Source organism: Heterocephalus glaber, unplaced genomic scaffold (genome assembly GCF_053883595.1).
Source record: "Heterocephalus glaber isolate CG9 unplaced genomic scaffold, H.glaber_assembly_v1.0 deba00000122, whole genome shotgun sequence".
Lineage (NCBI taxonomy): Eukaryota > Metazoa > Chordata > Mammalia > Rodentia > Bathyergidae > Heterocephalus > Heterocephalus glaber.
This window is the reverse complement of record NW_028258138.1, coordinates 82,924,712-82,946,442: the sequence shown is the minus strand read 5'-3', so window position 1 is coordinate 82,946,442 and position 21,731 is coordinate 82,924,712. Positions and strand designations below refer to the sequence as shown.

The following is a 21,731-nucleotide window of genomic DNA, read 5'->3' as shown; positions in this document are numbered from 1 at the left end:
AATGAATCAGATTGTTCTAAGACGCGAGGAGGTTGTCCAGCAACTTACACACAGCGCTGTTCGCGGCGTAGAGCGGTGCAGTCACTGACGAGCCACACGCCCGCAGGAGCTGGTAAAGTTGCAGCGATATGAGTTTAGGACTCTGCTTCCAGCCACACGACAGTCCAACACAGACGTCCACCTACCACAGATTTATAATTTGGATTATCTTAAATGAGATTCACATTGCACAGGCAGTAGGAAGGGGAGTAAAAAGCCCCATGTATCAAAACAAGAGAGGCCCAGAGAGGGCGGAAGCTAAGGCAGACTTACAACCATTGAATAAATACCATTGAAGAGATGAGCACTTAAGAAATCAAATCAGTACCAGTCTGAAATCTTGCTACCAAAAGAAAAAAACCAGCAATTGTTGGAAAATCCTATCAAACTTTCAAGGAACAGATCGGTCCAATCTTATGCACACCTTTTCAGGAAGGAAAGTCATGGGAGCAGTCCCGACCCAGTCCATGCCACAGAGGAACCACACACAGAGGCCTGTGTGTGTCCGGGGCCCGCCACTCACCAGAGCCAGCTGAGGAGGGTTGGGATGGACGGCTGTGGCCTGCCCCCCAGTTCTAACTAACCTCAAGGCCGGGAATAAGGGTTATCCTCATCAGTGCCGTGAGAAAGGCCTGAGGGCTCGGCAGGCCCTCCCCCCGCACGAGGACCCGGGAGAAGATGCCTTCTACCCACATGGACCGGCCTCACCAGACACTAGCCACCTGGACCAGACGCTGGATCCTGGACCTAGAATTAGCTTCTAGAATTCTGAGAAATAAATTCCTGCTGTTCATAAACTGCCCAGGGTATGGTATTTTATCAGAGCAGCCCAAATGGACTGAGATGAACATGCGTGCAAGAATCTTAAAATGCCTTGAAGCTGAATCTAGCAGTGCTGAGAAAACAGACTCTGTCAGGAACAACATGTCTTTATCCCAGAAATTCAAGGGTGCTTTAATGTTAAAACATTGACAGAGAAATGGCAGAAAAGATAAAACCAAGGAATGAGGCATATCAAGGAAGAGAAAGACCTCACTCCTGCCTCAGCCTCCCAGTGTACACCTCCACACCCTGACTTTCTTATGCTGAGCAGCCTGCATTTCTGGGATAAATCCCATTTGGTAAGAGCATATGATTCTTTAATGTGCAGTTGGAGTCAGTTTCCATATATATATATATTGTTTGTTTGTTTGTTTGTTTGTTTTTTGTTACTGGGGATCAAACTCGGGTCCTTGTGCTTACACAGCAGGCGGCGAAACCACTGAGAAAAATCCCCTGCCCTGTTTCCTTATATTTTTTTGAGAAAAAAAATTTTTTGGTTGAGGACTTTCAAATGTAGATTCATAAGAGATATTGATCTATGATTTTCTTTTGATGTCTTCCATTTTGGTATCAGGATAAGACTGGACTCACACAATAAATTAGGCAATGTTCTCTCTTTTTCTTTATTTCTTTTTCTTCTGAAGAGTTAGGAATTGGTGTTAATTAAGTGCTTTGTGGAATTCACTAGTGAAGCCATTTGTCCCGGACTCTTCCTTGTTTGAGGATTTTGATTCAATCTCATTATTTGTAGGTCACTAAGATTTCTCTCTTTCTTCCTGATTCAGTTTAGATAATTTATGTGTTTCTCAGAATTTGTTCACTTCATATAGGTAATCTAATTCAATGGCATGTTTATTAGTCACCATCCTGTCACTAAAACAAAATACCTAACTCCCACAACTTAGAGAAGTTCATTTGGCTCATGGTTTCTGTGTGTTCAGTCCATGATCAACTGACTCCAAGGCAGACCTGGTGTTTTATTGATTCTATTGTTTTTATCTACTCTATTTTGTTTATTTTTGTTTCCATCTTCATTTATTTCCTTCTGTTAGCTTTGGGTTTGCTTTGCTTTTCTTTTTCTAGTTTATTGAGTTATAAAATTAGGCTATTGATGTAGGTTCTTTCTTTTTTCTTACAGAGCCATTTACAGCTCTCCATTTCGCTCTGAACATTTCCTTCACCACAACCCTGTGCTTTTACCTGTTGTATTCATAACTGCATGTTGTGTGAAGAAATGAGAATGAATGCTCTCGAGCTATTTACGCTCAGTCATAGAAGCAGAGTTAAGTAAAACAGGAAGTGCATGATGATGAGATGCATATAACATTTCTTTCATTTTTTATTGATAGACTTTGGAGAGGTTGGAAGTCTTAGGGATCAGAAAGTACAAGGCTCCCATATACCTCTCATCTCTATCTCCCCCAGTTTATCTTATTATTAGCATCTTGTGCCAGGTGTGATGGTACACGTCTAATCCCAGCACTCAGGAAGCAGAGCCAGGAGGATCACCACAAGATCAAGGCCAGCCTGGGCTACATAGTGAGGTCAAGCCTAGTCTGAACTACATAGGGAGACCCTGGCTCAAAAAAAAATATTGTGTTAGTGTGCATTTGTTACAATTGGTGAGTTGATGTTGATCCATAACTAAGGTGCCTCATTTATGCTATGACTCACTTTTTGTGTTTTATAGTTCCATGGAGCTTGACAAATGTAGAATGTGATGTGCCCACCACTGCAGTGTCATACAGAGTTCTTCCACTGCCTTAAAAATTCGTACACACCATCTCCTCATCCTCCTTTTCTTCCTTTCCCTGAACACTTGGTCACCACTGATTTTGTTTTAGTTTGGGTTTTTTGGTACCAGGGATCGAACTCAGGACCTTGCACTGGCAAGGCAGGCAGCGGCACCACTGAGCTAAATCCTAGCCCAGTTTTTTTGGTTTTTTGAGACAAGATGTCTTTATATAGTTCAGGCTGGCTTCAAACTCACTATGTAGCCCAGGCTGGCCTTGAACTCACAGCAATTCTCCTCCCTCAGCCTTCCAAGTGCTAGGAATACAGGTGTGTGCCACCACACCTGGCCACCACTGATATTTTTAAATCATATCCATAGTTTTACCTATCCCAGAATGTTATATACTTGGAATCATACAGTATAGAAGACTTCAGACTGGCTTTGTACACTAGTAATATGCATTCAAGATCCTCCCATGTCGGTTTGTGGCTGGAGAGCTCATTTTTTGTTATCACTTAATGCTCTGTATGGCTGTCCTATCTATCTCTTACTGAAAGATTTCTACTTACAACTGCTCCCAGTTTTTGGCAACCGTGAACACCCATGTGTAGGTTCAGATGTGGACATAAGTTTCAACCCGTTTGGATAAATGCCTGGGAACACATTGCTGTGTGTGGACCTGTGAACCTGTGTTCCCCTCCAGGAGGACCTGACACCCTGACTTGCAAAGTACCTGTGCCACTACACCTGCCAGGCAGTGAGCGTGCCTGGTCCCTGTCTCCGTCAGCATAGGGGTGGTCAGGGTTTTGAATTTTAGCCCTTTTGATAGCTGGGTAGTGATAGTACATTGCTGTTTTCATTTGCAATCCTCCAACAACAATGACACCAAGCATGTTTGCTTACATTACTTACCGTCTACCACTCATTTCTTTGGTGAGGCATCTTTCAGGTCTTTTGGTCACTTTAAGAACTAGGGTTTGTTTTCATTTATTTATTTATTCATTCATTTACCATTCATTGAGCTTACCTGTCCTTTATCAGATACGTGCTTCAAAATTTTTTTTCCTAATCTGTACCTTGCCTTTTCATTTTTTAACTGTGGCTTCTGTCAGTGCTTTCTGTCTGTCAACTTAGTTGTTTCTTTCATGGATCGTGCATTCGGTATCACATTTAAAAGTCACCACCAAAATACTCATACACATTTCCTCCTCTGTTATCTTGTAGAAGTTTTATGGTTTTGTGCTTTAAAGGTCTATCTTGAGTTAATTTTTGTTAACAGTGTAAAGTCTATGCTTATTATTGTTTGTTTGTTTGTCTTGAGACAGGGTCTCACTCCGTAATTCAGGCTGCCCTTGAACTCACTATGTAGCCCAGGCTGGCCTTGAACTCATGGTGATCCTTCTGCCTCAGCCTCCCCAGGGCTGGGATTACAGGCATGCACCACCACTCCTGGCAAAGTCTGTGTTTAGATTGATTGTTTTGTGTGTGGCTGTCTTGTTCCAATATAATTTGTTGAAAAACTATCCTTTCTCCTCAGGGGTCAGTTTAATACAGTTGTGTGTATCTCTTTGTGGGCTACAATTCTATTCCCTTGGTTTGTGTATTCTTTTACCAATACCACACCCTCTTGATTATTGTAGCTTCATAGTAAATCTTGAATTTGGGTAGTGTAAATCCTCTGACTCTATTTTTCTTCAGTATTATATTGGCTATTCTGAGTCTTTTGTTTTTCCATATGTCTCAGTGACTTTTCTCATTGCTGAGACAAAATACCCAACACTCAAAGTTAAAGGATGAAAGGTTTATTTGGCTCACAGTTTGTAGAGGTTTTGGTCCATAATCAGCTCCCTCCAAGGCAGGGTGGCCCAGCAGAGGGCACTGCAGAGGAGAAACAGCCCATGGGAGGCAGAAGGCAGCAAAAGCAGCAAGCAGCAAGCTACAAGTGATAGATTCTTTCTGTTCCTTTATGTTGTATGGTGAGGGTAGGTAGCACTCACACCCTTAATCATACTGAGAACTATACCAAACCAATCAGTGGAGTAATTTAGTAATCACACATCCTTAATCCCAGCATCGCACACTCTAGATTCTGACACCTCTAAAAAGTCCCACCTATGACCCTATGAGACTTTTGGGGGACATCTAGACATGAGTCATAACACCATATAAACTTTGTGATCCATTTGTCAATAACCATAAAATATCTTGCTAGGAATTTGATTGGGTTTTATTGAATCTATAGATCAAATAGCAAAGAACTGATATCCTAATTTTATTGGCTCTTTGTATTTTTCAGCATGGAATATTGCACCATTTATTTGGATCTTTGATTTTTTTCATCAGAGTTTCTGTTATTTTCCTCATCTAGATAGTGCACATATACTTATCATTTCTTTCTTCCTTGATTGACGTGAATGTAAATGGTACTGTGTTTTTAATCTCAAATTCCAACTATAGGAAAGCAGCTGGCTTTTCCTTGTATCCTACCAACTTTGGTAAAGGCGTATGTTAGTCTCAGGACGGTATTTTAATGATTCTTTGGAATTTTTATGTAGGCACTCATATCATTTATGAACGAAGACAATTTTATTTCCTTCTTCCCAACCTGAATATTTTTCCCTTTTTTCCTGTTGTATTGCATTAGCTCAGACTTTTAATATGATTTTTGAATAACAGTGTTGACAGAGGGTATGTTTGCCTTGTCTCCACTGTTAGGGGAAAACTTTCTCTTTATTAGGTATGATGCTAGTAGTAGTTTGGGGTTTTTTTGTTTTTTGGGGGGGGGTGTTTTTGTTTTTGTTTTTGTTTTGGTACCAGGGATCGAACTCGGGACCTTGTGCTTGCGAGGCAGGCACTGGAACCACTGAGCTAAATCCCTGGCCCTTGGTGGGGGGTTTTTTTGGTACCTGGGATCAAACTCGGGTCCTTGTTTTTGCACAGCAGGCAGTGAAACCACTGAGCTAAATCCCCAGCCCAGTTTTTTAAAAATATATGTTCTTTAACAAATTGAAGAAGCCTCCCTCTATTCCCAGTTTGCTGAGAGCTTTTCATGAGTGCATGTCAGATTTTGTCAACTGCTTTTACTGCATCTATCAATGTGATCTTATTTTTTCTTCTTTAGCATGTTGGTTTGATATATTAACACATTTTAAAATGTTGAACCAGCCTTGTATACTTAGAATAAATCCCACTTAATCATGATGTATAATTATTTTTAATGTATTGTCCAATTCAATTTGCTAATATTTTGTTGAGGGCTTCTGTGCCTAAATTCATGAGAGAGACCCGCCTGTGGTTTTCCTTTCCTATAATACCTTTGTCTGGTTTTGGTATTATGATACTGCTAGCCTAATAGGATGAATTAAGAAATGGTCCCTCTGCCTTTATTTTCTAGAAGAGATTGTAATTGGTATCTCTTCTTCCTTAAATCCTTAGTAGAATTCATCCTGAAATGACTGGGGTCATTCACGATGAATCTTATCAAATTGAAGCAGAGATAAACGAGAGTAGAAAAACAGTTGAGAAAATCAACAGCACTAGAAGTTAGTTCTTTGAAAAGATGAACAAAATTGACAAACTTCCACCTGGATTGACGGGGGGGCAGGGGGCTCAAATTACTAAAATTGGGAAAAAAGGACAGAACATTACTACTGGTATTACAGAAATAAAAGGATAACAAATACATTATAAACTACTATATGCCAAAAATAGGTAATTTAGGTAAAATTTTAAAATTTTCTAGAAGCACACAAACTGATGAAACCGAGTCTAGAAAAATATATACTGTGAACATATATAGAACTAGGACAGAGACTGGAGTAGTCATTTTAAAACTTTCAATAAAGAGACGCTGAGGCCTGGATGGCCTCACAGGGGAATTCTACCAAATATTTAGAGAAGAATTAGTTCTGATCCTTTCCGAACATTCCAGAAAACACAAAAGAAGGACAGACTTCCCAATGAGTTCAGCCACTCTGTAAGGCTAGCACCGTCCTGTTGCCAAAACCAAACATATCACAAGAAAACTGCAGAACAATATATCTTAAGAATGTGGACACAAGCATTCTCAACAAAATACTAGCAAACCAAATCGTGCAATGTATAAAAAGGATCATATGCCATGACAAACTAATATTTAATGAAATAGACTATATTAAAAAAGGAGAAAATTCCACGTGACCATCTCAATAGACGCAGAAAAAGACTTTGATGAAAACCAGTACACTTTCCTGATAAAAATATTCAATAAAATACAAGTAAATAGGAATTCCCAAACTGATAAAGAGTGTTTACTAAAGGATATCATGAAGAACGTGAAAAAAAGTAACTCACTGGAAGGAAGAAAGTATTTGTAAATCATGTGTATAATAAGGAACTTGTATCCAAAACATATAAGAACTTTCACACATAACCCAATTAAAAAGTTAAAGAACCTTAGCAAGTAACTAGTTAAAAACTAGGCCAAAGAGTTGAATAGAAATTTCTCCAGTAGATATATCTCCAATGAAAATTTAAAAATGGCTAGAAGGGCTGGGGATTTAGCTCTGTGGTTCCACCATCTGCCTTGCAAGTCCAAGGTCTGGAGTTCGATCCCCAGTACCAAAAAAAGAAAAACAAAACCAAAAAAATGGCTAGAAAACTTCCTTTTTTTGTTTTTTTGGTACAGGGGGTCAAACTCGGGACCTTGTTCTTGTGAGGCAGGTGGTGGAACCACAGAGCTAAATCCCCAGACCTAGAAAACATCTTTTTAAAAGGTCAACATCATCAACCATAGGGAAATTCAAATATCAAAATCACAATAGGAAAAAAAAAAGAAAGAAAGAAAAATCACAATATGATACTACTTCACACCCACTAGGTTAGTTGCAATAAAAAGACTCACATTAACAAATGTTGGTAAAGATGCAGAGAGACTGGCTCTCTGACCCATTGTTGGTCAGAGTGTAAAATGGTGCAGATACTTTAGAAGAGTTTGATAATTCATCAAAATGTTAAACATAAAGTTACTGTATGATCCATTAATTTCAAATCTAGGCATATACCTAAGACAAATGAAAACATATGTCTATCCAAAAACTTGTACACAAATGTACAGAGCAGCTTTATTCTTAAGGGCCAAAAGGTAGAAAGTAGGTAAATGTTCATCAATTGATGAATACATAAACAAAATATGGTTTATCCATACAGGGAAATGCTATTTGGCTATTAAAAAAAAAGATTAAGGCTGTGAATTTATCTTAGTGGCACCACACCTGCCTTGCAAGTGCAAGGTCCTGAGTTTGATCCCTGGTACAGAAAAAAAAAAAAAGACTACAGTGAGCTGGGCCTGTTGTAGTCTCAGCTACTTGGATGGCTGAGGCAGGGCGATCACTTGAGCACAGAGGTTTAAGGCCAGCCTGGGTAACATGGTAAGAGCCAGTTTCAAAGAAGAAGAAAAGAATAAAGTACCAATACATGCTACAATATGAATGAACCCTGAAAACGTCATGCTAAGTAAAGGACTTCAGTCACAAAAGACTATAATTCATTTGTGTAAAGTGTCTAGAACAAGCAAATCTACAGAAGACCAAAGAGAGACAGAAAAGACTAGCAGGAGTAGGAGTGTCCAAGGTCTGCTAATGTGTGTGGTATGTCAAAATGTTCTAAAGTTAGACTGAGTAATAATCACACAACTTAGTGAATCTACTAAAAAGTGAATTGTACACTTTTAAAACGGTGAATTTATGGTATGTGGAAGATCGTAATAAAACTGTTTAAAAAAATAAAAAGTAAGCCAGGCATGGTGGCATACTCCTGTAATCCCAGCACTGAGGGAAGCTGAGGCAGGAAGATCGAAAGTTCTAGACAAGCCTGGACAAATTAGTGAGACCCTAATAAAAAATAAAAAAGTGGGGCCGGGGATTTAGCTCAGTGGTTTTGTCACCTGCTGCGTAAGCGCAAGGACCCGAGTTTGATCCCCGGTACCAAAAAATATTAAAAAATAAAAAATAAAAAAGTGAAAAAGAGCTGGACGTGTAGCTCAGTGCAAAGACTCTAGGTTCAATCCTCAGTGCTGGAGGGAAAAAAAGGCAGAGAGGATGGTTTAGCAAAGCCTCACACTCAGCTTCAGCTTAGACTATTGTCACCTACAGCCCCTCCTGTCTTACCTGACCCTCCAGCCTGACCTCCACCCCACTCCCACACTGGATTGCTTTAAAAAGCAAGTCCCAGACCATTTCTTTTACAAAAATGCAGTATATCACTCCAAAAGATAAGAGACTCCAAAAACATGATCAGGATCCAATTATCACATCCAAAAACTTGTTACACAGGACACTGTATAATCAGACACTGCTCACATCTCCCCTAAGTGTCTCATTAATGTGATTTTTATAACAGGGGCTTTGTCCAAACCAAGATCCACACATTCCATGTGGTTGTCTACTGTACTTCCAAGTGTCTCTAAGCTTTTTCTCCCTCTTTTATTTTGCTTGCAATTTATTTATAGAAGAAGCTGGGTTGTTTGTTGCATACCTGGTTTTGCTGATGGCATTACTGTGGTGTCCTTTAGTGTGACCACTGTGACAGACACAGTGACTCCCTCTGAAATGCTCACTGCCAGTTGCACTGTGACTGTGACTCAACTCCTTTGTGTCTCATTTGGCAGAAGTGATGTCATCTGGGCTCAAGACTAGCCCATGTGCTGTTGCATGTTCAGTCTAGAGATGAAGAAAATGAGGCTTAAAGAGGCTGAAGAAGGTGGGCCACAGCCCACCCCCAGTACATATCTGAGTGCGGGCTCAGGTATGTCTGACGTTAAAATCCTTACTGTCACCCATGATGTGATAAAAGCCCTCACATTTCCTTTGCCTGCGGTTTGTGGTGATGGTTGTGGTTTTCATAGCTCCAGGAAGTAGCCCTTCAGTTCATCCAGAGAACTTACTTTCACATTTCACCTGCTTTTGGCTGTAAGTAACGGAGCATGCCATCTCAAATTGACTCTGCAAGAAGGATTTTTATTATCTTATATAACAAGAGATTCAGAAGTAGGGCAGCACCAGGGCCACCAGCACAGACCCTGGCTCGTTCTGTCTCTGTACCCTGCATCACGAGAGTGTGCTGGATCTCCTGGTGGCTCTAAGGTCACATCTAACCACTCCACGTCACGCAGAGGATACAGCAGCATCTGGTGGACATGGTGGCCCGTTTTCCTCCATGTTCCTGTTCAGGAGCAAGAGCACTTTTCCCAGAGTTCCTTGAGCAGATCTCTCCTCCCGTTTCCTGGGCAGGAACAGGGTCAGGTGCCTGCTCACCTTATCTGGGCCAGCAAGGAGGCTCCTGGGCCCTGTGCCCACACCGGGCGGACAGTGTGCTTCCAGGATTTAAAGATCCAAACAGACTGGAATGGGTGCTATGACCCCATTAAGTTTTAAAATAAAAAATACAAAGGGTAAGTGTTCTTCCTTCCTTCCTCACTCATTCATTTGTGGACATCTACTAGCTTCTAGCCCTCCCGGCAGAGAGGTTAACCAGTAGTTCCTTCCTACAGCTCACATTCCTTGGTTTGGAGTCAATACCCTGCTGGGAGCGCAGGAAGGCTCTTAGTCCCTCCTCTGACTTACGCAGTGATCCCTTTGTCTACATCCCTTCCCAACCTGCTGTGTAGGCAACGCTCCATTCATTTCATCACACACAGCCATGTTCCTTGTGGGAATCACAAGAAAACCAAAGAAAAAGGTAGCACAAAGTCAGGTATCTTCGCTTTGTTACAATATGAATGAAATTGCTTTGTTATTATTTTCAGCTTAGTCTACCATCGGCTTTCTCTAGAAAAACCACTGGCTCTCTTCTTATGTAACAAAACGCCATGACTGGTAGCAAACGTACAACACAAAAGCCAGGCGTCCCGCCTGGCGTACCAGGACTGGGATGGCAGAGGTACAGAAGACTTGAGAACCTATTCAAGCCGGCTTGCTCATGTCTCCATCTCATTTCATTCTTTCTAGGCGTGTCCACTGCCACCGAGCCACTGCTGCCACAGTGGAGACCCCAGCAGCTGTTGTGTACCAGTGTTTGTCACAGCGGCGCTGAGGGTCTTGAAGAATTCGCTTCATTTTCTGATTCTCACCCTGGTCTGAAATGCACAGAGGAAAGTGTCCGGATGCCCAGCGTGGAGCAAGAGAGGATGGCCTCAGTGACCAGCTGGACCAGGTCAGGCCACCTGTCTGCCTGGAGAAAACTCTGCCCAGCTCCCCCAGTGGTTCCAAAACTCAAGTGAGAACAGGCACAGGAAGGGTGTTCACAAACGCAAAGCAGCGTTATTGCTCGACATACAGAATGTCCTGCACAGCACTTCTCTTGGCGATGTGATCGCTGCCAGCACTCAAGCTCAGACGGGTGACAGCGGCCAGGCCCCCAGGGGCTTCCATTCAGTGTCACCCACCTCAGGGCTCAGGGCAAGCCCCACCCTCTGAAGTACTGCAGTGGAGCCCGAAGCCCTCCGAAGCCTGCGAGGTAGGAGCCGCAGGAGGCCGCACTCAAGAGTGCAGCAGAGATGGAAAGGGCCGGGAGGGAGCCGACGTCAGAAGGGCTCCCTGACCTGAGCGAGTTGTTATGTGTCACAAACATATACGATGAAAAAATAGCAAAAGAGAAAATCAGATGACCTAATTAACTGTAGTAGATTATCACAGCGAATGTTTACCTTAGAAGGAAACCGGCTTCAGAAAGGAAGCCTCCGTGTGGGCTCCTGACTTCGGTTTGGCCCTCATCACCACCTGCTTTGTGCTTCGGGGCAGGACATACGTTCTCCTGTGTGGGCAGAAAGGGAGGGACACCTCAGTGCACATTCAGAGACAGGGACTGGGCCTGCGACTGTCAGGGACAAAGCCTCCAGACCGGGCCAGCTCTGCAGCTGCACAGCCTGTAGGGCGTTTGCCCGAGAGGGCCCCTAACCCGGGCGAGGTGCAGGACCGGGGCTGTGCCACCTCCCCCAGCTCCGCGTCCCTTCATCCACAACACGGATTTTTTTTTTCCTTTGGCACTGAGGATTGAACCCAGCGCCTCTGCTCTGAGCCAAGTTCCTTCTTTAAGCTTCAAACCTATTTCACAGATGAGGACACCAAGTCACAGAGAGGCTGGACTGTCCTGTCTGAGGCCACCGAGTGTTCGTGGCCTCTCCCGCACCTTCTCCCCGCAACTTCAGCGAGCTGAAGTCGGAAACCCGTCTTGCTGAGCCCCAGTCCCTAAACCGCCGGCCTCACCGCCCCAGGCGCGTCCTGGAGCTGTCCCCGTCACTGTCCCCATCCCGTCCGTGCCCCGTTCCTGTCCTCGTCCCCGCCCAGCTGCATCACCCTGCTCGCCCCTCCGCCCGTCCGCTGCCGGGCCCCCAGGTTCGGGGCGCGGGGGACCCCTGCCGGGCCAGGATGGGACTACGCTTCCCAGGCTGCTCTGCTGCCGCCCCCACACCGGGGACCGCGCCCGCCCCGCCCTTGCCGGCCGCGGCTCTGGAGGGACGCGCGGACCGAGGCGCCCAGGCACGGCGGGAGGGCGGACGGACAGACAGACACGCGCCCGGGCCGGGCATGGGCGTGCGCGCCGGTGAGCGGGGTGCGGGGCGCGGGGCGCGGCGGGCGGAGACGATCCCGCGTCCGCACTGCGGCTCGGCAGCCTCGCTCTAGGCGCGGCCCGGTCCCCGCCACGGGCTTCCACGCAGGCTTTGTCCCCGCGGCCCCTCCCGAGGCTGGGGTCGGGCCGGGCGGGCGCGGTTACCATCGCCAATGCGCGGGTTCAAGGGGCGGGGGCGCGCGACCCCGGGGACCTGGGGACGGGAGAGCGGATTCCTTAAAACCGGGTGCAGGGCTCCCCGGGGTCCTCGCTGGAGGGGCCGGGCGGGGGTGACGCGGAGGGCAGCGAGGCCTCCTCCCCGGCGCTGTCACAGCCGGGCCGCCGGGGGAGGGGGAGATGGTGGTGTCTCGGCCTCCGGGGGTGGGGGAGCAGGGGCCGGGGCAGGAGGGCTCTCAGCCTCCCAGCCGCCCTGGCGCCCACAGAGGGGCTGGGGCGAGGCCTCCCTTCCGCGCCAGGTGGGCCTCGGCGCGCGTTTCCGACCCGCTGACCTCCGGACGCCCCGACCTGGCGCCTCGGTGAACGCAGCGCCCGGGCCGCCCCGCGTGGGCAGATTTTTAAGTGACTGAGTGGCCGGGCGCAGTGCGGCCCCTCTCTTCTGTGCGCTGAGGTTAGGGGCTGTGGCTCCCGGCTGGGCTGAGCTGTCCGAGGGGTGAGGGCAGGCCCCCCCCCAAATTAGAGAACACACCGTGGGAAAAGCGCAGGCGCAGGTTCGGCCCAGCCCGGGCCGCTGAGCCAGACCTGGGGTCGGGGTGCCGCTCGGGGAAAGGCCTTGGGTTCAGTCCCCAGCACCGTCAGGATGCAAGTGGGGGGTCCAGATTTTCCATTATGTCACCGAATCTCGCCACACATCACTGAGAGGGAAAGAGTTCTCTACGAAGAGGCCCTGAGGTCACCGCCTAACCAGTAAGCAGCTGTCGTGGAGTCAAATACTGGGTCGTAACAGTGCGTGGGGCGTGTGCAGAGGATACCAGAGCAGAAAACAATGGCTATGAAGAACTCGGGGCCACTGGGTTTGAACCCGGCTTGTGCCGGGTGGTGCAGGGTTGTGGAGCTGAGATTCTGTCGTTTGGGAGGTGTGGCCATCAGGCAAAGCTGCCGACATCCACGGCTTTTGGCCGTGTTCGGGAGGGCAGGAAGTGGGGCGGGGAGGGGTCCGAAGGAGCAGTGTGCGGCAGTCTTTAAACGTTTCTGTGGATTTGTAGACCCGTGAAATAAGTACGCAGAGGAGGCGTGTTGTGGGACTCTATGGTCAGTGGACCCACGGCCTGACTCCTGCCGGATGTGCGAGTGAGCCAGGGGACATTCTCTTTTCTCGCCCATCTTGGTTGCTGGCCATCATTTGTGTTTTAGAGAGTCGTCTCCTCTCTCAGTGTTGAAGGACAGCCCTCTCCCCCGTCCCCAAGGGGTATTGGTTCTAGGACACACACCACCAACCCCCAGATCTGCAGGTTCTCACCACCCTTGTATAAAATGCTCAGTGCTTGCGTATCAGCTACCACAACATCTTCCCATATATGTTATCTCTAAGTTATGTATACCTAATACGATGGAATGCTGTGGAAATAGCTGTCATATTGTATTTTTAAGGGAAAATGACAGGAAAAAGTTCTCTAAATGTTCGATATAGATGCATTTTATAAAAATATTTTTGACCTGTGGTTGGTTGAGTCAGGACCCAGTGCTGACTGTATTAATAATTCCCAACACTTCCAAATCCTAGCCTTCCCCAAGAACTCTCCAGGAAATGCTTTTCCTTTCCACGTCCAAGATCGCCACCAGGGTATGAACATGTTTGAGCGCGGGTGCAGTTCACTTTATTTGGCGCGTAGGGAGTGTTGAGGAAGAACTGGCCCAGCTTTTTAAATTTTTTGGTAACCGGGGATTGAACTCAGGACCTTGTGTTTGCACGGCAGGCGCCGGAACCACTGAGCTAAATCCCTGGTGCTGGCCCAGCATTTTGACAGAAGGTGTAGGTTTCCTCTCACTCCCTGTGTGTGCAAATCACACAACCAAGTGTTTTTCTCGGAGATTACAGTGGCTCAAAGAGATTCCTAGGAGTGTGTACCAAACAGTTTGTTATTACCAGACCAAGAAAACAGAATGTCTCTTCTTAAAACACAGATGTAATCTTTTATACAGAATCCTCCCCTGCCAGGGTAGTTTTGCTATACCTGGACATGGTGTTTGTGTGTGTGTCCATGAAAAGAATAAGGTGTGCACATTTATTTATTGACCGTAGAAAGTATCATGTGTGCAGGTATCTCCATCAGTATTCCTCCAAATAGATTGAATGTTACCAGGGGTTACAAGAAAAATAAAGTGCCTGGTCAGATCTGGGAGCCCTGGGGTACACAGATGTGGACAGCTAAGTCCCCCTGGACTGTTCAGAGCCCTTCGTGGGTTACTGATTGTGGCACACGCAGGTGGATCTAGGGCGGGAGAGTCTGTACAAAACATGAATGATTTTTTGTGTGCAAAAAGTAAAAATAATAATCTTGAACGACTAGCATTACAGGAACTAACTTTGGGAAACGCTGCCTTCAGATGCATTGGGGGTGGAGGGTCAAACATCTAAATAAATGTGCAGCTCATAAGTGTTTGTCATGAGTGCGGCTCGTCACCCACAGGAAGAATTCAAGTTTCAGAGTCTGGTTTTAATGGATCATACTATTCGACCCCAGTCTACTTTTCCAACCTTAATTCCTCATGCTTCTTCTTAAAACTCTCCTGCTTAGTACTTTGCTTGCACACTGTGCACCGTGTTTACTTTCAGCACATCAAAAAGTCTGTGTACCTAACTTGGAAGAGTGTGGTTGTTGACATGAGGTCCCTCCTGCGGTGGCCCCTCAGTGGGCGGGGACCCACCTCTCTCTCCAGAGTCCTTTTGAGCTCCCTGGACTTGGTCCTGCACAGCAAGGCATGGTTTGCTGTTATTTCTACCTTTGTGTTTTGTCTTCTTGCTTCAGCCTTAAGGCTGCCATTATTTATCTTTCATGTGTGTCCTGAATATGGTGGGTCCCTGGCGACAGCTGGGGGAGGGTGACAGAAAGGGCATAGCCCGGACACGAGGAGAAAGGAGCCAAGTTTGGGCAGCAGAGGCCCCGCATCGAGGGCAGGAGTCAGCGTAGGGAGCTGGATGCATGGTGTGGACATCGCACTCCCACTGGCCACTGCCCCTTCCACACCAGTTTACAGATGCTTGGCTGCCACCTTGCTAGGCGGTCGGAATCACAGTGCACACAACACCCGTGGGTCATAGCAAAGCAGAGGTCACAGTCACAACCGAGCTGGGAGACAAATGCCAGAGAAGGAGACAGGTCAGTATCAGATGCCACACAGGCAGAGGCCAGAGGGCACACGAGTCAAAGACCAGAAGCAGGAAACTCGAGGTGCCAGCCAGGAGGTCCCCAGAGGCGAGGCAAGGGGAGATGACTACAGTGACAGGAGTTAAACCCAGAAAGGGTGGACGCCGGGAGGGTGAGGGGCAGACAGGGTTAGAAGCAGGGATGGGACCAGACAGGACCAGGCCAGCAGGAGAGGACACCCCTGAGGTCTGGGGACACAGTGAGTGCTCTGCCCCCGCCTGAAGCTCAGGCCACTTGCTGCCCAGGGTGAAATCCCTGTCAGAGCGCCCAGCCACACCACGACACTGATCCAGCGCCTGCTGGGTGCTGCCTCTTGTGCTCCACAGAGCCTGCAAGAAAGCTGCTTCAGTCTCAAAGCGACTGTCCCGGAGAGCTCCCAGGTGGAAGCTCTGTAGCACCCCCTTAAGCCCTCTGAGAGAAGTGCAGCACTGTGCCTGTCCCCAGTGCCCCGTCACTGTGGGCCACTCATGACAGGGGCCCTACAAGGTCGCATCGCCGCTGATGCTGCAGGTGTGGGCCTCTGATATCGCCTGATGATCCATTTCCCAGCCAAGCCTTGGAGAAGCCTTAGCGCCTGCCGCTCTGTCCTCTGCCTGCTGTACCGGGGCGGGGACAGCGGCCAGGGAGGAGTCACTCTCTGAGTATTCCCCAGAATGTGGCCGGAGCCCTTTGCTTTCAACACAGAAAAACACTTGACAGGCCCATCTTCATCCAAAATGCTGGCTGTTGTTGTTAACCTTTGTATTTATTTGCCCAGCAATGAGGAGTGAATCAAGTATACAGGCTCCATCTGTGTTTTGTGAGCGGCTACATTGACAGTGGATTTTGTTCTAGTTTACTAGTTTTAGAACATGTGGGTTTAGCTCTTGAGTAAATTGTTTTATTAATTGTTTAAAAATATGGAATATTGATATATAAAAAGGATAAATGGATTGTTTGCTGACCCATTTTCTTGGTCATAAATCACCATCAGCCAGTTGGAGTCTTGCGTCCAACCAAAGCCCGTCCCCCAACCTGTCATTTGTCCCACCAGGACCAGCCTGTCCTGGCTACCTAGGCATGAACACACTCCTAAGCAGTTTTGGCTCTGTTTTGCCCACTAGAAAGCCTTTCGCTAGGTTTTTAAGGGCATTTACTGTTGTGGAAGTTAGTCTTTGATTGGGCTTGGGTTTAATAAGCAGGGGCATCTGTTTGGGCTTTGGTTCTGTCTGTGTAGGCAGGCTGAAAGCTGGGCAGTTCTGTATGAGTTTCCTCTTTCACAGTTCTACAAATCAAGTAGTGGAAAGAGAAGCCAAGAAAGCCACTCTGTTTGTTTTCTTTTCCAGGGCTTGTATTTCTGGATAATAGGAAGAGTTATTTAAGGGCCCAAGCCACCCTTAAGGGTTTTTTTACATTTATTTTGAGACAGGATGTGGAGAAGTTGCCCAGGCAAACTTGCGATCCTCCTGCCTCAGCCTCCCTTGGTGCTGGATCACAGCCCAGTTCAGCTCTGGTCTGTACTGCAGTTTTCATTTTCCTCGCCCACACCCGCCTTGTCTGGCAAGCGGGCGGTGCCAGGTGGACCTTAGGATCTCGTTGCGTGCTGAGTGCTCGCCGTGGGTTGGGCCCCCTGCAAACTTCCCCCGAGGCATGGGGAAGGGGAGGGAAGATCAGGGTGGCCACTGGGGGCTGGCGGGGCTGCTGCAGGCCCGTTGAGCTGGTAGACCTGGGAGTTGGCTGGAAAGGCCACATTTTTCCCTGCAGTAGAGCTAGGTTTTTAAAAAATGATAAGAAGCTCTTCCCTAAATCCCCAAGTCCAAGTTGTGCTCCGGAGGATACGCCTGTGTCTGTCTGTTTTCCTGTCTGGCTTGAGACCCTCCTGCACAGCAGCAGGACACAGGCTTCTCTCCAACAGCGCTGTCACATCCTAGGGGGCGTTACTGTGGTTAGTTGCAGCTACTGTAATGAATTACTGTCTTTCCCTGCTGAACCCCAGTGCACAGGCTGTCTCTGGTTTTCTCCCTGCTGCTGTCTCCGCAGTGTCTGGAAAGAGAGGAGGGTTTGTTGAGTGAATATGCAGATCTGAAGGCAGGAAGCCAGAGATGGGAGGAATTACAGCGTGGTCCCCGCTTGGGCGTTGCTAGAGAAATAACCATGTCTGTGACACACATGAAAGGTAGCAGAAAGCACGTGTCCACATCAGGCTGTGATGGAAGCCACCCAAAGTTAGGGAGAGGAGCAGCCCCTGTGGGCGCGGGCATGTCCATCTCGAAGGCCCCATGTGGCCGAGGAGGCAGTGGGGACAGGAAAGGGCTCTGCCTGCGGATCACAGCACTCCCGTCATCTGACCCAGGTTGCACCCTGTAGTTTGGCTGCTCTGCAGTCCCCACCCCCGAAGAGGTTGCAGGTGAAATGTGCCGTCCTAGTGCCGCCAGGGACAGCTGGGGTCCAGGGTGTGGGGCCGTGTGTCTGGGCCACCTCAGGACACGGCCACGGAGAGCTCTTCGCTGTCTGCTCCGGTGCTTACCCCAGGGCTGCCCCGTGCCTCGAGGATAGGTTCAAACCCAGTCAGCCTGCCCCGAGCCATCCTGTCCTCTCCTGCATCAGCCTCCCGGGCCACCCCCTCCTTGGCTGGCTCCCGGGGTCCCCGGCCCAAGGGTACCTCTGTGGGTGAGGCTGTCTCCACTTCCAGGAAACTTCCCTCCCTCCCTTTCCCTCCTGGGCCAAGGAAGGGCTCACTGCTTAATTCTCTTCCCATTTGGCAAGAGCGGGTCTGCAGCGAGTACTTATTGCCTTGAAAGATCTGATTGATGAAGTTTTTCCTCCTAGGAAATATCTGTGAAATTCGCTGCAAGGTTACCAGTACAATTTCATTTTAGGAGAAAGTTTAGGAGTTAAGTGGAACAGAAAAGAGTGGGGGGTGCGAGGTGAATGGCAGGGGCCAAAAGGAGGAAGAGGTAGGGAGGGACGGTGGAGGAAAGCCAGGGAGAGGAGGAGCAGTGGCAGGACGTCAGCCTTGCTGGGCCGGTGGCAGCGGGGTCCTGACAGGGGCCCCTCACGGCCACGTTGCGATCCTCCTGAATCAGTCCGCTCTGTGCTCCCCGTGCCACTCACTCCCCGGAAGGCCTCACAATCACAGCTTTGTCCTGCTCTGACTTTGTGGGAATGCTTTCTCTGCCCCGGGACCGGGCAGGCCGGGAACCCACATCCCAGCTCTGTGGCCCCGGGGACACGCGCCCCTCCTGGGGAGCTGTGCTCTGTGAGGTGGGAGTGACCAGACCAGGCAGGCTTCCCCTCTGGCTGCTGTAAGGATTGCGATCGCAGAAGTGCAATGATAAACTGACAACGTTGCAAACGCGCACAAAGCTATCGGGCTGCTCCGAACCGGAAAGTCATGGTGATCTCCCTGTTGAATTATTTGTTCAGTGGACTCCACTGATGGCACAGTACCGTCTCCAGTTCATCCGTCCCATTTCCAGAAAGAGGGTGACCACCTCTCTCTTCTCAGGGCCACTCTGAAGCTCAGGAAGCGGGGGTCGTGGCCCCTGGGGCAGCCATGGCCCTGCCCTTCCAGAAGGAGCTGGAGAAATACAAGAACCTTGATGAAGATGAGCTTCTCGGGAAGCTGTCCGAGGAGGAACTGAAGCAGTTGGAAAGTGTTCTTGATGACCTAGATCCTGAGGTTGGTGTGCAGGGCGGACGCGGGTGGCTGGTGATGACGTGGGACACCTGGTGGTGTGGTGGCCTCACTGGAGTCCCCCTCCTCGGCTGCAGGCCCAGGCCCCGATGGCCAGGGCGCTCAGGGTTACACACTCAGGAGAACCTCATGAGCCCTGAGGCAGGCGAGGCGAGTGTGTTTCTCCAAAACCAGTTTAGTGAAAGTGAGCAAAACTATTTCCCACTGGTTGAGGTAGGAAGAGCCCGATGTAGGAGGAAAAGGAGGAAAGAGATGCGATCTTACTGAGGCCTTGTGTGTAACCACTTCGGGGCAGAAGCCCCAGGGAAACTGAGATACTTCTGTGTTTTAGATGAGGAGACAGACTTGGGGAGGAATTTACATGAAACACCAGGCCGCCAAGCATCTGGGGTGCTATTTTAACCAGGCCTTGAGCCCCGGATGCAGACTTTTTAATATCTCACTTCTTACGAATGGGTGAGTAATGTGGAGTCTCTGACAGCCCCACAGAGGCTGGGTTCCCGAGCTGTAAACACGCAGCCAAGAGTGTAAGTGGGGCTTGCAGTATCTTTCTGAGTGCTTGCGGGCTAAGCAGTGTGCTCTGTGTCCATTTAACAAGCGCCTCTTTTACTCCTCGTGGTGTTATCTGCAACTCAGCAGCCCCCAGAGTTGTGCTCTGACTGCAGAGGTGGAACGGAAGTGAAATGTTTCACATGTGGCATTCTGATAGGCCAGGCACTTTGGGTATGACATTTACTTCTTTTTTTTTTTTTTTTTTGGTACCAGGGATTGAACTTGGGACCTTGCCCTTTTGAGGCAGGCACCGGAACCACTGAGCTAAATCCCCGGCCCGACATTTACTTTTAAAAACACAAGTCTTCTGTTTTCCTTTTTTAAAACCAAGGATGGAATCTCAAAGCTTAATTGAGCTGAGGTCCATGTCTCCCAGGCCATTCACCTGCCCATTTCTGCAGGAGGCAGTTAGGGTGGGGGGCTTCTTGCCGGGGTCCCCCATGTCTGCCAGGATCACTTTGGGCCCACACCGAGCCGAACCTAATTGTGATTAAAAAACAGAGGCCTCTGACCTCTGCATCGCAGATCTGCAAGGGACTCCGATTGGCCCCGGCTGTCCCTGCTCTGGGGGCTTGCTGGGAGCCTCCTTTCAGCACAGGACAAGGGGCAAGGAGGGTGACAGAGGTGCCCCCACTGCACACCCTCCTCCCTGCTCACACTGCTGTCCCCGCAGAGCGCTACGCTGCCCGCTGGGCTCCGGCAGAAAGACCAGACGCAGAAGGCAGCCACTGGCCCATTCAACCGCGAGCACCTCCTCTCGTACCTGGAGAAGGAGGCTCTGCAGCAGAAGGACAGGGAGGACTTCGTGCCCTACACTGGGGAGAAGAAAGGTGAGGACCCCAGGCACCCTGGGGCAGGGGTGCCCTTGCTGGGTTGTCTGGGGGCCTCAGAGAAGGTCTGCACTGGGAGACAGGTTTGCGGACATCATGGCTGGGGTGGGGGGCGTCTTTGACCTCGGGCATGAGCGCTGCAGCCGGCTGTGTGCTAAGCTTGCAAGCCCGAAAAGGGTGGCCAGTGCTGGCCACGGTGTGTCCAGCAGCAAGCACGGCCCAAGGTAAACTGCAGACCAGCCACTGACAGGCCCAGGACAGGGTCCTCTGAGGGCTGTGAGGGCATCATGAGTGAGGATGGGGGGAGGACAGGTAAGAGCCTAGAATTCTCCGTGCTCTGCGCTTTACTTGCCTGGGAACTGGAACTGATGTAAAAACTAAAGCTGCTGATGGAGAAGAGCAAGACGAGCAGCAGAATGCGAGTCCTCAGCCGTGATGGTCCTCGGGGTGGCCGGTCTCGTGCTCCCAAGAGAAGGTCTCGAACACGCAAGGCAGAGTCTGCCTGGACGGCTCCTCCCCGAGTGGGGCTTCCAGCCAGCGCTTCACCACAGCCCGGCCTCCACCACACCAGCCCAGCCCTGGCACCGGCCCAGCCCTGGCACCGGCCCATCCGCATTGCACTCGGCCAGTCACTCACCCAGCGCCTGCCCAGCCCCTGCTCTGAAGAGCCGCGTGCCAGGCCCCAGACCACCGCTGGGAGACCTGCCCTGCCTTCCAGGCGCTTGGGGTCCAGGCGAGGAGCTCAGGGATGGAGCCCGGAAGGCGGAAGGGCCCGGGGTGTTCCTCCACACCAGGCTGAGCTCTGAGCGGAGACGCAGCCACCGCCCTCTTTAATACCCAGCTCTGAGCTTGCCTTGGGAGGAAGAGTGGGTATCGGTAGCTGTGATCCCAGCTACACAAGAGGCTGAGGCAGGAGGATGGCAAGTTCAAGCTCAGCCCAGGCAACTCAGCCAGATGCCATCTCACAATAGGAAAGGGCTGGGGATGCAGCTCAGTGAGAAGGCCCTAGGTTCAAACCCAGTACTGCAAAAGAAACAAAACAAAACAAATTCAGCCTGTCAGACTCCCAGTGCTACAGTGACCCGGGCCACAGCCCCTAATGACCC

The 21,731-nt window shown here is 49.0% G+C and overlaps 1 protein-coding gene and 1 long non-coding RNA gene across 7 annotated transcripts in view; one reads left to right on the top strand and one right to left on the bottom strand.

Moving 5' to 3' along the window:
- Positions 1-4,387: 4,387 nt before the first annotated feature.
- LOC110349998 (uncharacterized) lies at positions 4,388-12,036 on the bottom strand. Of its 3 annotated transcripts, none has more exons than XR_015438833.1 (3): positions 11,839-11,910; positions 9,110-11,386; positions 4,388-4,474 (listed from the first exon to the last, which is right to left on the bottom strand). It is a non-coding gene; the product is annotated as an uncharacterized LOC110349998 (long non-coding RNA). The 3 variants fall into 3 exon arrangements; XR_015438832.1 differs by lacking the exon at positions 11,839-11,910 and adding an exon at positions 11,929-12,036 and having other exon boundaries at positions 4,398-9,294; positions 11,280-11,386; XR_002396239.2 differs by having other exon boundaries at positions 4,398-9,294; positions 11,280-11,386.
- Positions 12,037-12,049: 13 nt separating this feature from the next.
- Positions 12,050-21,731, top strand: part of Tmod2 (tropomodulin 2) — a 51,041-nt gene continuing 41,359 nt past the window's right edge. For all 4 annotated transcript variants that reach the window (XM_087180574.1, XM_087180570.1, XM_087180568.1 and 1 more), the window contains exons 1-3: positions 12,050-12,175; positions 19,055-19,228; positions 20,469-20,625. In XM_087180574.1, coding sequence (XP_087036700.1) covers positions 19,103-19,228; positions 20,469-20,625 — 283 coding nt within the window. In that variant the 5' untranslated portion in view covers positions 12,050-12,175; positions 19,055-19,102. The remainder of the gene's footprint in view (positions 12,176-19,054; positions 19,229-20,468; positions 20,626-21,731) is intronic.